Source organism: Oncorhynchus gorbuscha, unplaced genomic scaffold, assembly GCF_021184085.1.
Source record: "Oncorhynchus gorbuscha isolate QuinsamMale2020 ecotype Even-year unplaced genomic scaffold, OgorEven_v1.0 Un_scaffold_5:::fragment_8:::debris, whole genome shotgun sequence".
NCBI classification, from domain to species: Eukaryota; Metazoa; Chordata; class Actinopteri; order Salmoniformes; family Salmonidae; genus Oncorhynchus; species Oncorhynchus gorbuscha.
In genome coordinates, this window is record NW_025745330.1 from 211,146 (window position 1) to 223,996 (window position 12,851).

The 12,851-nt window shown below is 46.8% G+C and overlaps 1 protein-coding gene across 1 annotated transcript in view; it reads right to left on the minus strand.

Moving 5' to 3' along the window:
- The window catches only part of LOC124018399 (TRPM8 channel-associated factor homolog), a 96,487-nt gene extending 84,311 nt beyond the window's left edge, over positions 1–12,176 (minus strand). The window contains exons 1-5 of the mRNA XM_046333708.1: positions 11,687–12,176; positions 2,251–2,906; positions 992–1,983; positions 650–744; positions 291–504 (exon numbers count right to left, since the gene is read on the minus strand). Of these exons, the coding sequence (XP_046189664.1) occupies positions 291–504; positions 650–744; positions 992–1,983; positions 2,251–2,882 (1,933 nt within the window). The 5' untranslated portion in view covers positions 2,883–2,906; positions 11,687–12,176. The remainder of the gene's footprint in view (positions 1–290; positions 505–649; positions 745–991; positions 1,984–2,250; positions 2,907–11,686) is intronic.
- Between the last annotated feature and the right edge of the window lie 675 nt (positions 12,177–12,851).

Sequence of the window (12,851 nt, forward strand, 5' to 3'; positions counted from 1 at the left end):
GAGTACATGAGGGGGCTGGATGGAGTAATGGACTTTGTGTTATCTTTTATTCACCTGGTATTTATCCAGGTTAATCTCATTGAAATACCCTTTCTGTAACACTTTCTATGAGGCAGCAATATAATAATGGCACACTTGGCGCATTATAACACTTGCTATAAGCCATCATGAGTTATAACAACTCATAGCTGTAACACCCTTGTAATACATCACTTGGATGCATTATAAGACCAAAGTGTATAATACATCATCGAGCCCCACCTCCCTCCCTCTCCCACCCACCCACTTACCAGTCTTGTAATAGGGGGCCGGCACAGCCCCCTGAATGATGACCTCCACCCCCTCCACCTGGGTCTTAGGAGGGGCGATGAGATAGAGGAGGCCGCCCCACAGGTTCCACACCTGCATCATCTCTGAGTCTATGGGGAAGCGTTCATGAACCACTGGCGCTCGCCTCAGCTCGTTCGAATTCCCAATGTTGTCAGTCTGACAGCCTATCTGGACCTGATGGTAACAGGGGCATCAGTCAATCAATCCACAAAGTGCTCTTGCATCAACATGTAAAGGGCTTGATCTCAAAACAAATAAAACATGATTTGATTCAATAGACTTTAGAGTGATAAGACGAAACAAAAGCAGTATTGGATACCTTCCAGCCCTGGTTGACGAGTTGTGGTGGCATGGCCATGTACGTCCTCATCCCAGGGGAAAGGAACAGACCAGTGCTGAGCCACTCCTCTCCTCCTAAGACAATGTTCAGCAGTGGTTATACTCAAGCACAACTGTGTAGAATAATAGTGAGTGTATGGCTAGAAACATGTATTCCCACACTAACCAATGAGCTTGCAGAGTAGCTATGGCGAAAGATATTTTCTTGCGCCCATTTTATCTAAGCCATTACTCCTGGTGTTTCATATTGCTTCCCAAGACTAAACCATCTCCATTAGACCCATGATCCTCCATTTTAGAGTGCAAATGAGAGCTAACTGACCTGCTGTATTACAGTTGATCCTAACCCTGGAATTGGACAAGGCGGGCATCATGGGCTGGTCCTTGATCAGGTAAGGCAGTAGGGCGTCTGGGTCCTGGCACACCTTGTACACCTGCGTGCCTACACTGAGCAGCAGGTGGTCCTTGGCGCTTATCACCGGGCAGCTGTGGCACACCTGGGGGATGCCTGTCTCCTTCAGCACATCGGTGAGCATGGCCAGCACCGAGGTGTACGAGGCACAGTCGTGCGCCCGCATGTGCAGGTAATTGGTGCAGTCGCTGCCAAGCTTCTTCAAACCCGCCTCCTCATGCTCTGTCAGTGTCTCGCCCTGGATCACGTGTCCGGCAAAGCGGCGCAGCAGGTGGCGGAAGTGGAAGCCCTCGGAGCAGGTCTGACCCGGGACTGGGGCCTTGTAGCAGCCTGCATCCAGAGTGTTCCCCAACAGGCTGAGGCCCATCTTGTTGAGGATGTGGTTGCCTGCGTACTCTGTCATGGTGTTGTGGTCCGGATTTGACTGGGCCCAGTACCATGCATGGCCCCCGATCAGCAGACCCCCACCCTCGGCTACAAAGTCTTGGATTTCATCGGCCTGGGCGTCGCTGTAGGAGGTGCAGACGTAGACGCTAAGCTCCTTCCTGAAGCCGCTCCTCTTACAGGGCAGGCCTGACTTGCTCAGCAGGGTGTGGGCGGAGTTGAGCTGGGGCAGGACACCTACCAAGCCATTACGGCCCTCGTCTAACCAGCGCACGGCATTGAGCATGAAGGGGTACATCTGCTCTCGGCCCAAGTATCCCTCGTGGGTGATCACGATGACTCGGCCCTGGCCGTAGTATGCCCCAGCCAGAAAGGCCCTGCCGTCCTTTGTGGTGCCGATGGGGAATGCGAGAGGGCCGTGTACCAGCACCTCTGAGAAAATAGACTCGCCCTGGATATCAAACTCAGTCACGCCCTCCAGCAGGAACTCCAGGTCATCCTTGAAGTCCTTGCCTATCCTAGGGAAAGAAGAGAGTGAAAGGGTAGGTATGATTTGACAAGAGAACTTAAGACACATAAAAATAGCTCAAATAAACCATTTTTAAAAACATTTATTTAACAAGGTGATTTCTGGAGTTAAATAAAAACCCTTCTTTGTTTTCTTCACACCTGGTTCTAGGAGGATGAGGCACAAAATACCATCATGTACACATTTTCGGTTTACTACAGTATCTCTATATTAATATGCCACCTTCTCTTCTCTCTATGAAGTGCCCAATACTTACACCACAGACAGCCAGTTGGAAGGGATCTGTGGAGGCACAGGGAGAGTACCCAGCCCCCCAAGGTGCTCCGAGAAGTAGATGCCAGCCACGCTTGACACCTTGTTCCCAGGGAAACGCAGCAGGGTGTTCTGTTTGGGGTGTTCCTCCGCCCAGCTACACGCCTGACCAGCAATCAGCAGCCCGCCCCCCACCTTCAGGAACCCCACCAGCTCCTTCACCTCTGGGCCCACGCAGTACGCATCTGTCACATACACTCCTAGACCCTTGCAGAAGCCCCCCACCTTGGGTTGGAGGCTGGAGTGGCTGAGGTTGTCGGCTACGGCCTTACAGCTCTGATGGACGCCGACGGTAGTGCTGTCACAGGAGGAGCCTGTCAGCCAGGTTAGGGCATTCTCCACTAGGGTAGGAAAGGCGGTGAGGTAGCCCTCGTGGCCCAGCACCACCACCCGGCCTCGGCCGTAGAATGAGGCAGCCATCAGGACCTGGCCACAAGCGTTCATGGCCAGTGGGAAGGCTTGGTCGCCAATCAGTACTAAGTTGCTGGGTATGTTTGGCCCGTTGAGGTCCAGCTCCTTTACCCCCCTCATCAGGGCAGAGTAGGCCTCCTCACGGGACATGCTGGTTTGGGTCATGGCTTAGTCAGTAGGCTGACGATCCTGTAGGTGGTGGAGGAGAAAAAAAAGTATTTTAAAAGACAGATATGTATTAAACAGTATAAGTACTGGAGGCTGACAGTCCATGTAAATGCATTTAACTCTTTAAACTGTTGCTATGACAAAAACTAGTTTCTGAACTTTACGTTGCGGTAATCTCTTCAACAAAAGTATCATACATAATTCAGAACAAATGAAAGGATCTGTAAAACCTACCTAGATACAAAGGAAAAACAAACGGCTGAAGATCAGAATCAAGAGGAAAATGGAGCTCAGAGCAAGCAGAGTGTCAGGATTTGGCCAGGGTTGTTCCGGTTTTTGGTCACTAGATGCCCCCATTGTGCCTTTTGACCTTTTGTTTTCCCTTGATCCCCATTATTATTTGCACCCGTGCCTCGTTTCCCCTGATTGTATTTAAACCCTTTGTTTTCCTCTGTTCTTTGCTCTGTGTTTGTATGTTAGCACCCAGCCCTAGTACTCTGAGAACTCTTGTAGATCCTGGTGGACTCTCTTGTGGAATTCTGTTTGTTTTTTTGTTCTTGTTTGTTTGTTTTTTGAGTATCTTTTGAGGCTTTTTGTGCTTTACCTTCCACCTTGTGGATTTACCTTTTTGTCTTGGAGGATTACCTTTGTTCTTGTAGGATTCCTTTTGAGGTTGTGGAGTTACATGTTTTCCTGAAGAACTTCACTTTGTACTTCATTAAATACACCATCTCAAGTACTGCTGTGTCTGCCTCATCTTCTGGGTTCTGCCGACTATTCGTGGCTCAGTTGGTTAAGTGACTGTTTCTCACTCCGGAGACCCGTGTTCGTAACCGGGTCCTGACAGAAACACAGAGCCAAAAATGAACCCAGAGGCAGCCAGTTCCCAGGACGTTGTTGCCATGCTGTCCCACCACCAGGAGACTGTCCAACGCCACGAAGCCGCCCTGGTTCAGCAAGAGGCCTTAATGGCTAGACATTCTCATCTTCTGTCGGAGATGCTGACTTCCATAAAGCATATATCTGATCGACTTACCCCGGCAACAGTTCCCGTCCCAGTACCTCAGATTCACGTACCCATGGCAGTTAACCCTCTGGCTGAACCTTGTCTTCCACCTCCCCAACGGTTCTCAGGTGATCCAAGTGCTTGTAAAGGGTTTCTCACCCAATGTTCTCTCTCCTTCGAGCTGCAACCCTCGTCGTTCCCCACCGACCGGTCTAAGATCGCATATATCATCACCCTGCTGTCGGAAAAAGCCCTGGCCTGGTCTACTGCTGTGTGGGATGCCCATAGTTCCTGCTGTGCCAGCTACTCTGCCTTTGCTGAGGAATTCAAACGAGTGTTTCAAGGCCCAAGCGGTGGTCCTGACAAAGCCAAACAGCTCCTGACTCTCCACCAAGGTCGGCGCAGCGTGACGGACTATGCCATCCAGTTCCGCACGGTGGCAGCAGCGAGTGGCTGGAACAACGAGGCGCTCACGGTGTGCTTTCTGAAAGGCCTTTCCGACACTATCCAAGATGAACTGGCCACTCGGGAACCACCGGACAATCTCGAGTCCCTGATCAAGTTGGCCTCACGCATTGACCAGCGTCTGAGAGAGAGAACTCAACCGTAGACCTCTAGCCCCTATCAGTCCCAGCTCCGAGTCCCCACCTTTATCCTCGCTGGCTCCACCGGAACCCATGCAGATTGGACGCATCTCCCAGGCTGAGAGAGACCGCCGGATGAGGGAGCGACGCTGTCTATATTGCGGCAAACCGGGCCATTTCCGTTCCACGTGTCCCGGGCTCCAGGGAAACGCTCTGTCCCGTACAGTCCGGGGGGAACTGTAACGGGAAACATAACCTCCTCCCATCCGTCCAACTCCCGTCTGCTCATTCCAGTCACCCTTTCCTGGGACAACCACAAGCTTCACCTTCAAGCCTTGGTAGACTCTGGAGCCGCAGGTAACTTCATGGATGGTGTCTGGGCGAAGGAGAATGGCGTTCCCTCTGAACCTCTAAGTGACCCCATGAGGGTTACTACATTGGATGGAAGCCCTTTGGGATCTGGACTTGTCACTCATGTCACTACCTCCTTGCGACTTTCAGTTTCACAACACCAGGAATTGATGAACTTTCATTTGATCTCCTGTTCCGAGTTCCCTCTCGTCCTTGGATACCCCTGGCTTCACAGCCATAACCCTCACATCGACTGGTCTGTGGGCACTATCAAGCAGTGGGGTCCTACGTGCCAAGCTACTTGTATTTTCCCCAATTCCCAGAGTTCTACTCCCGAGTCTTTAGAATCCATCGACCTGACCCGAGTTTCCGAGTGTTACCATGACCTCAAACTGGTATTTAGCAAACAGAGGGCCACCATGCTACCACCCCATAGACCTTATGATTGCCCCATCGAACTGTTTCCGGGCACTTGCCCTCCCAGGGGTCGGATCTTTTCCCTATCTCCACCCGAACGAGCTGCTACCTACACATGGATACCTACATCAAGGACGCTCTGGAAGCAGGCCTCATGCGTCCATCCACCTCCCCGGTGGGAGCAGGGTTTTTCTTTGTGGCCAAGAAAGACGGTGGATTACGTCCTTGCATCGACTACAGGGGACTCAATGCCATAACCGTCCGTAACCGTTACCCGCTACCCCTTATGGCCACAGCCTTCGAGCTGCTCCAGGAAGCAGTTGTTTTCACTAAGCTTGACCTGCGGAACGCATACCATCTTGTGCGGATCAGACCTGGTGACGAGTGGAAGACCGCTTTCAACACGCCTACTGGTCACTATGAATACTTGGTGATGCTCTTCGGCCTGACCAACGCCCCAGCGGTGTTCCAAGCGCTCATAAACGATGTGCTTAGGGATATGCTTAACATATTTGTGTTCGTTTACTTGGATGACATCCTCATCTTTTCGAGCTCTCTTCAAGAACACACTAAGCATGTCAGACAAGTACTCAAACGCCTCCTAGACAGCCATCTGTACGTTAAGCCGGAAAAAATGTGAATTCCATTCATCCCGAGTACAATTCCTGGGAATTGTAGTGGAATCCGGTCGAGTCCAAATGGACCCCAGGAAGGTAGGGGCGGTAGCGGATTGGCCCACCCCCAAATCCGTTAAGGAAGTTCAGCGTTTCCTGGGCTTCACTAACTTTTACCGCAAGTTCATCAAGAACTTCAGCTTGGTGGCAGCCCCTCTCTCAGCTTTAACCAAGGGTGGCAATGCAAGGTTTTTGTGGGGAAGAGAAGCTGAGACGGCCTTCCAAGGACTCAAGCAGCGCGTCCTCTCTGCTCCCATCCTGATACTTCCGACTACAGATGAACCGTTTGTGGTGGAGGTAGACGCCTCAGAGGTTGGTGTTGGAGCTGTCCTGTCTCAGAGGGGTGAAGACAAGAAGCTTCATCCATGCTCTTTCTTCTCACACCGGCTTACCCCGGCTGAGAGGAACTACGATGTGGGGGATCGTGAACTCCTAGCGGTTAAGATGGCATTGAAGGAATGGAGACACTGGCTCGAGGGGGCTTCTCACCCATTTCAAGTGCTTACGGACCACAAAAATCTGGAGTATATCCAGCAGGCGAAGCGGTTGAACTCTAGACAAGCTAGATGGTCTCTTTTCTTCAATCGATTCCAGTTTATCCTCACCTATCGGCCCGGGTCGAAGAATCTCAAACCAGATGCCCTGTCCCGAGTCTACGCTCCTGCCATTCGAGATGACACGGACATGCCTGTCCTTCCTGCTGCTAAGATCGTGGCTCCGATCTCGTGGCAAGTTGAGGATACCATGAGACGAGCTCAAGCTATTGAACCGGACCCGAAAGGAGGTCCTGCCAATCGGTTGTTTGTCCCCAAGGCAGTGAGGACTCAGGTCCTTCTGTGGGGGCACTTCTCTCGCCTCACCTGTCACCCTGGCGTAGGTCGCAGCTTGGAGTTCATCCAGCGTAAGTTCTGGTGGCCTACCATAAGAGAAGACGTTGCCACTTTCGTCAATGCCTGCCCCGTGTGCTGCCAGGGCAAATCTTCTCACCTCCGCCCGCAAGGACTCCTTCACCCTTTACCTGTTCCCCACAGACCCTGGTCTGTGGACTTCATTACTGGCCTTCCTCCATCCCATGGCAATACTACTATCCTAGTCATTATCGACAGGTTTTCAAAGGCGGCCAGGTCCGTCCCTCTGACTAAGTTACCTTCTGCCAAGGAAACGGCTGAGTTGGTAATTAATCATATGTTCCGAGAGGTGCCCAGTTCGCCTCTAGGTTTTGGAAGGCCTTCTGCCAACTCATGGGGGCTTCTGCCAGTCTATCTTCAGGGTACCATCCGGAGTCCAACGGCCAAACTGAGAGGATGAATCAAGAGCTGGAAACCACCCTCCGATGTATGACTCGTAACAACCCGTCCACATGGTCGTCCTTCATTGTTTGGGCCGAATACGCGCACAACACCTTGCGCTCCTCCTCCACTGGTATGTCCCCGCACGAGTGTCAGTTTGGCTATGCCCCTCCATTGCTCCCGGACCAGGAGGCAGAAGTCAGAGTGCCTTCAGCCTTGAAGTTCGTCAGACGCTGTCGGCTTATGTGGAGGAAGACCCGTCTTAATCTTATGCGTTCCTCACAGAGGTACCAACAACAAGCCAACAGACGTCGCCGTCCCGGTCCTACCCTGCGCCCCGGCCAGAGAGTCTGGCTCTCCACAAGAGACTTACCACTACGGGTGGAGTCTCGCAAGCTGTCCCAAAAATACATCGGTCCCTTTAAGGATGCCAGGAGAGTTAACCCAGTTTCTTATCGCCTACACTTACCCAGATCCCTTAAGATTAATCCCACGTTTCACATTTCCTTATTAAAACCTGTTGTTTTTTCTCCCCTTGTCCCGGCAGACAGACCTCCCCCTCCGCCCCGTGTCATTGGAGGCCAGCCGGCTTATACCGTCCATCGGATACTGGATTCCCGCCAGGTGCAGCGGTCCTGGCAGTATCTGGTGGACTGGGAAGGCTACGGTCCCGAGGAGCGCTCATGGGTTCCTGCCAAAGACATACTGGACCCTGACCTCATTCGTCAGTTCAGGGCCCTCCACCCCGAGAGAGCTGGTAGGAACGTCAGGAGCCGTTCCTAGGGGGGGGGGTCTGTCAGGATTTGGCCAGGGTGGTTCCGGTTTTTGGTCACTAGATGCCCCCATTGTGCTTTTTGACCTTTTGTTTTCCCTTGATCCCCATTATTATTTGCACCTGTGCCTCGTTTCCCCTGATTGTATTTAAACCCCTTGTTTTCCTCTGTTCTTTGCTCTGTGTTTGTATGTTAGCACCCAGCCCTAGTACTCTGAGAACTCTTGTTGATCCCGGTGGACTCTCTTGTGGAATTCTGTTTTTTTGTTCTTGTTTGTTTGTTTTTTTGAGTATCTTTTGAGGCTTTTTGTGCTTTACCTCCCACCTTGTGGATTTACCTTTTTGTCTTGGAGGATTACCTTTATTCTTGTAGGATTCCTTTTGAGGTTGTGGAGTTACATGTTTTCCTGAAGAACTTCACTTTTTACTTCATTAAATACACCGTCTAAAGTACTGCTGTGTCTGCCTCATCTTCTGGGTTCTGCCGACTATTTGTGGCTCAGTTGGTTAAGTGACTGTTTCTCACTCCGGAGTCCCGGGTTTGTAACCGGGTCCTGACACAGAGCAGCAAGCTGTGTTACATTCAACTTAGCATACTTGGAACAGTCTGAATGAAGGAAAGAAAGAGATCATCATATCAGCAAACCAAGCGAAAGGAGAAGGGAGGGGTGTGTGTGTGTGTACGTGGCCAATGACTGGCAACTGTGAGTCTGTATGAATAGCTTACAGTCTACTCACATGGGTGGAGTCCGTCAGATACCAGAAGGGTTGTCTAATGCTTATTTTTTATTTGTTTTATTTATTGCAAAAATAACAACCATAATGTTAATAAAATAGTTATGATCGGAATAACAAGAATAAGCATAATGCCATTTAACATCATCAAAAGTAAACTTAGGGAATTCTGGAGACTATATACACAACCATTAATGAATTTCAATCTGTAGTTTACTAGAATGGCGGCATGAACAAAATAAATGCTCAATAGATTCTGAATCAGAGGAACAAAAGGACACAAGGCATTTTGTCAAAATGGAATATTTTGTGAAAGAAATCATTAACAGGGTATATGTAAGAAAATATTCAAAAATTGGTTTCTTTAACTTTTGGGATAACTGGAAAATGAAGGTAAAAGGTAGTCGTTTTTAACCATAGCATGGGTTGGTCACTTCCATAGCAATATATTGAATTATAATCACCAAAAATTACTTAATTAACTTCCAATCGTATCCACTTATTGTTGAATATTTTATCCAAAAGGTTCAAGTCATTCATTTGTAAACTTAGAAAAGAGGGAACCACCGCATAATATAACAAAGTGGTCTTAATAAGTCCAAGTAAAGGAAGTGGAATTACTTTGCAAACCTTAAATATATTCTCTTTGAGAATTTACCAATGAACTCATCAAACGCCAGAAACTGTTGTCTAACAAATCACATACAAAAGTAATACCCTTGTCAAACCAAAGGCCTTTGAAAATGGATTTCCAATTCATTTCAATTACTCTATTATTCCAAATCAATGTTTTATGGAGGGAAAAATTGTGAGTGAAATCATATTCAAGGAAAATACAATTTGCTGGTGAAACTTTGACAATTTCACAGGTAATTCTGGAGGGTCTAAGTCACATTTCATTAGGAATTCAAGTCCACCAAGTTTATTAAACTGACTGTTAGGGATATGATACCACATAGAAATAGGATTAGACAGACATAAATGCAACCATTTCATTCTAGAAGTACCCACTAACGACTAAAAATCAATAGCCTGTAAACCTCCACGATCTTAAGTCTTTCACTAATTGAGATTTCCGAATATAATATATTGTATTCCTCCAAACAAATCTAAATATTACAGAATTGACTTTAAAAAATGATATTAGAAGAAAGGAAAAGGGACTGACTTGGGAATATGATTCTGGATAAACAATCAGTCTTGGAAAAAATAATGCAACCCAAAATTGAGATATCGCGATGCAGCCACTGACGAAACTCTTATGGAATGAATCCTATTATCGCTGTTTAAAGATTCTCTATCTGAAACGTTCGGCATAGACATGGGTTAGTAATTTAGAGTCAGTTGCCAACAACATAATTGGTGTCCAGGTCAAGCAAGTTCTTCTTTGGTTTGGGAATAAGAACTATTAGTCCCCGTCTCAAAGAAGGTGGTAAGATAGCATTAGCAATATCCTCTTTGTATACCGAAAGCAATATCTCTATAATATCAAGCCAGAAATGTCAATAGAATTCAGGTCAGGCCACCTTGTGCAGGAGATTTACCTACAGGCATTTGTTTAATTAATGGCTTGGTCCAATTCAGTCATATCTATATCAGAATCACAGAGTGTCTTAAACCGGTCTTCTATATGCTTAACAGAGTTCTTAACTGAAACCAAAAAAAGGAACCGAAGTCACCTTCCGAAAGATGAGATTGATACAGGGTACTGTAGAAAGAGTGTATTTCCTTATTAATCCTTCAAGATCATCAGATAGTGTCATTTACATAAATGGATGAAATACTATTACTAGCCTGTGTTTTTTCCACCTTTCTCAATCCATTTGGCCTTTGAACAGATGAAGGCACCTTGTGCCTCACTGTTGTATATGTCGTCCAGTTCACATTGGCTTTTAGCCAGCTTGGCTTTTTCATCTTCATTTAAATCAAGTTTATTGCTCGGCTTGTTAATATCAACAATAATAATATCTGCTTGGAGAATATTTTCCGAGCTAGCATTTTACCAGTAGTGATGGCAAGACATCGAATTCTGAATGGAATAATGTCCCATTTGTTAGTAGAAGAAAGAGCAGAATTGAGACAGGTCTCTCTGATAAGAGTTTTAGACTGTAAACAAAATGAACCATTCTTTAAAAGAAGAGTTACACTTCCAGTATACTTTAGAAAATATCGTCATTATCAAAACAAAAGGAACGAATAATGGAACAATGGTCTGTCAGAGGAGCTGGGGAACTACTACATTCACTGGCAAGATGCATAAGACTGGAAGATACCAACCAATAATCAATTGTAGATTTGAATTGTCTGTCCCTAGTTGTAGAGTTAAATCAAGAAAAGTTGGTTTCAGAGAATGCCAAATATTGGAATGTTGAAAGATGGAGCAAAAATGAAGTTACTACAACAATGGGCTGAATACCTGGTGGGATACCTATCCATCCAGTCATCAGGAGCAACAGTATCACCTCCAACAATAATGATATCTGTTCAATATTTGTTTTTCAACTCAGTTAAGACTTTACTAGATGTTAGAAGATTGTTGTTTTTGGTGTTTATGGATAAAAAGGAAAGATAAATATTGAAGAGTATCCTAGAAAAAGAGTTGTCTAAAACTAAACAGGGACCCTGAATAATATAAAAGTAGCATACGCCCCATCAGAATTAACTTGACGAACAGTAACGACCATACAAAGGAAAATAAATGGATAGATCGTGTAATAACACATCTTATATTAATAGTTTACATCTTCAATTGAACTCTCAAACTTAAGATAAATACATCCCTGAAGGATAATCAAGTCATATTACAATAAATGGAGATGTACTTACATAATACCAATCTTGAAACAAAACACACATTTAATATGCTTACATGGTTAATGCTCACATGCAAAACTCGCCACTACAAACATTACCGCCCTCTGCAATATCACCTATATGCCGTTTTCAGATAAACGACTGCATGAATAAACTCACCAGTTGAAAAAGTATATGGCTTTAACTCGTAAAGCGTGAATCAGTCAGTCACGTTCCTCCACCCTGCGGCGGTCAATGACAGCAAACCCCTGGCGAAAGAATGCTTTTACCACCTGCGTCTTGCCTCGTCGACTTGTGGCCACAGCTTCGCACCGGCATCCCTGTCGCGCTTGCTCAATTCTACTGCAAAGCGAATGACTTTCCCCCTGCAGATCGGCGCCAGCTTCGCAGCTCTCCAAACCTCGTCTCTCACGTTCCTCAACCGCTCAACGCAAACATAATGATGACCTGTCTGTCTGTTCTTCTCCTTTCTCTTGTCTCCGAGACTGTGTACAACATCTTACCGCGATGTTCAGGGTAGCAGAGTGATATGGAACAAACTTCCCAATAATGACAAGCACAATCCCTCTGATATTCTCACAATTGTTAGAGTTGCGTCAATTTGAATCTGGTATCAGGATAAATATAACAATGAGTCACCGATTTTATACTATGTATTTTTTATTAGCACATGTCACAATAGTTTAAAATTAGTAACTTACATCAAACAGGTGTCTCACAAAACTAAATTTGGATAAGTCCAATGTGCAGAACTTTAGTTTTTCACAACAGGTGTCTGCTTACCTCTTTTAGTTGACCGGTCAGGATTTGTGAGACAACACCGTCCAATCGGCCGGACAATTTCCAGCGTCGTCCTTCTACCAGATCACGTCGGTGGTCACCAAATTGTTAGAGTTGCGTCAATTCGAATCTGGTATCAGGATAAATATGACAATGAGTCACCGATTGTATACTATCTATTTTTTTATTAGCTAAGCAATAAGTGGTAAATGCAATTTTCGTATATACGGGCTCTCTGTCCCACCTCCCCCTGCAGGTGGGACAGATCAGAGAACTGACAAGATGTATGTAAACATTATTCTTTATACTGTGATAGACAGTTCCAACCCATCTGTTGGCCTATCACAGTAGAAACTGGGCGTGGTTTAAACTTGCTCAGCCTATTGCAGGCGCTCAGGCGGGTCCCCGCCTCTTTGCGCTTCTGTTGATAGATGTAACTGTTGCTGCAAAGAACATCCATGCGCTCATACCGTTATCCCGCACATGGCTCCAGTTATCTAACAAAAGACCGTTTGTTCTCGCGACACCCCACTCTGAATGTGCC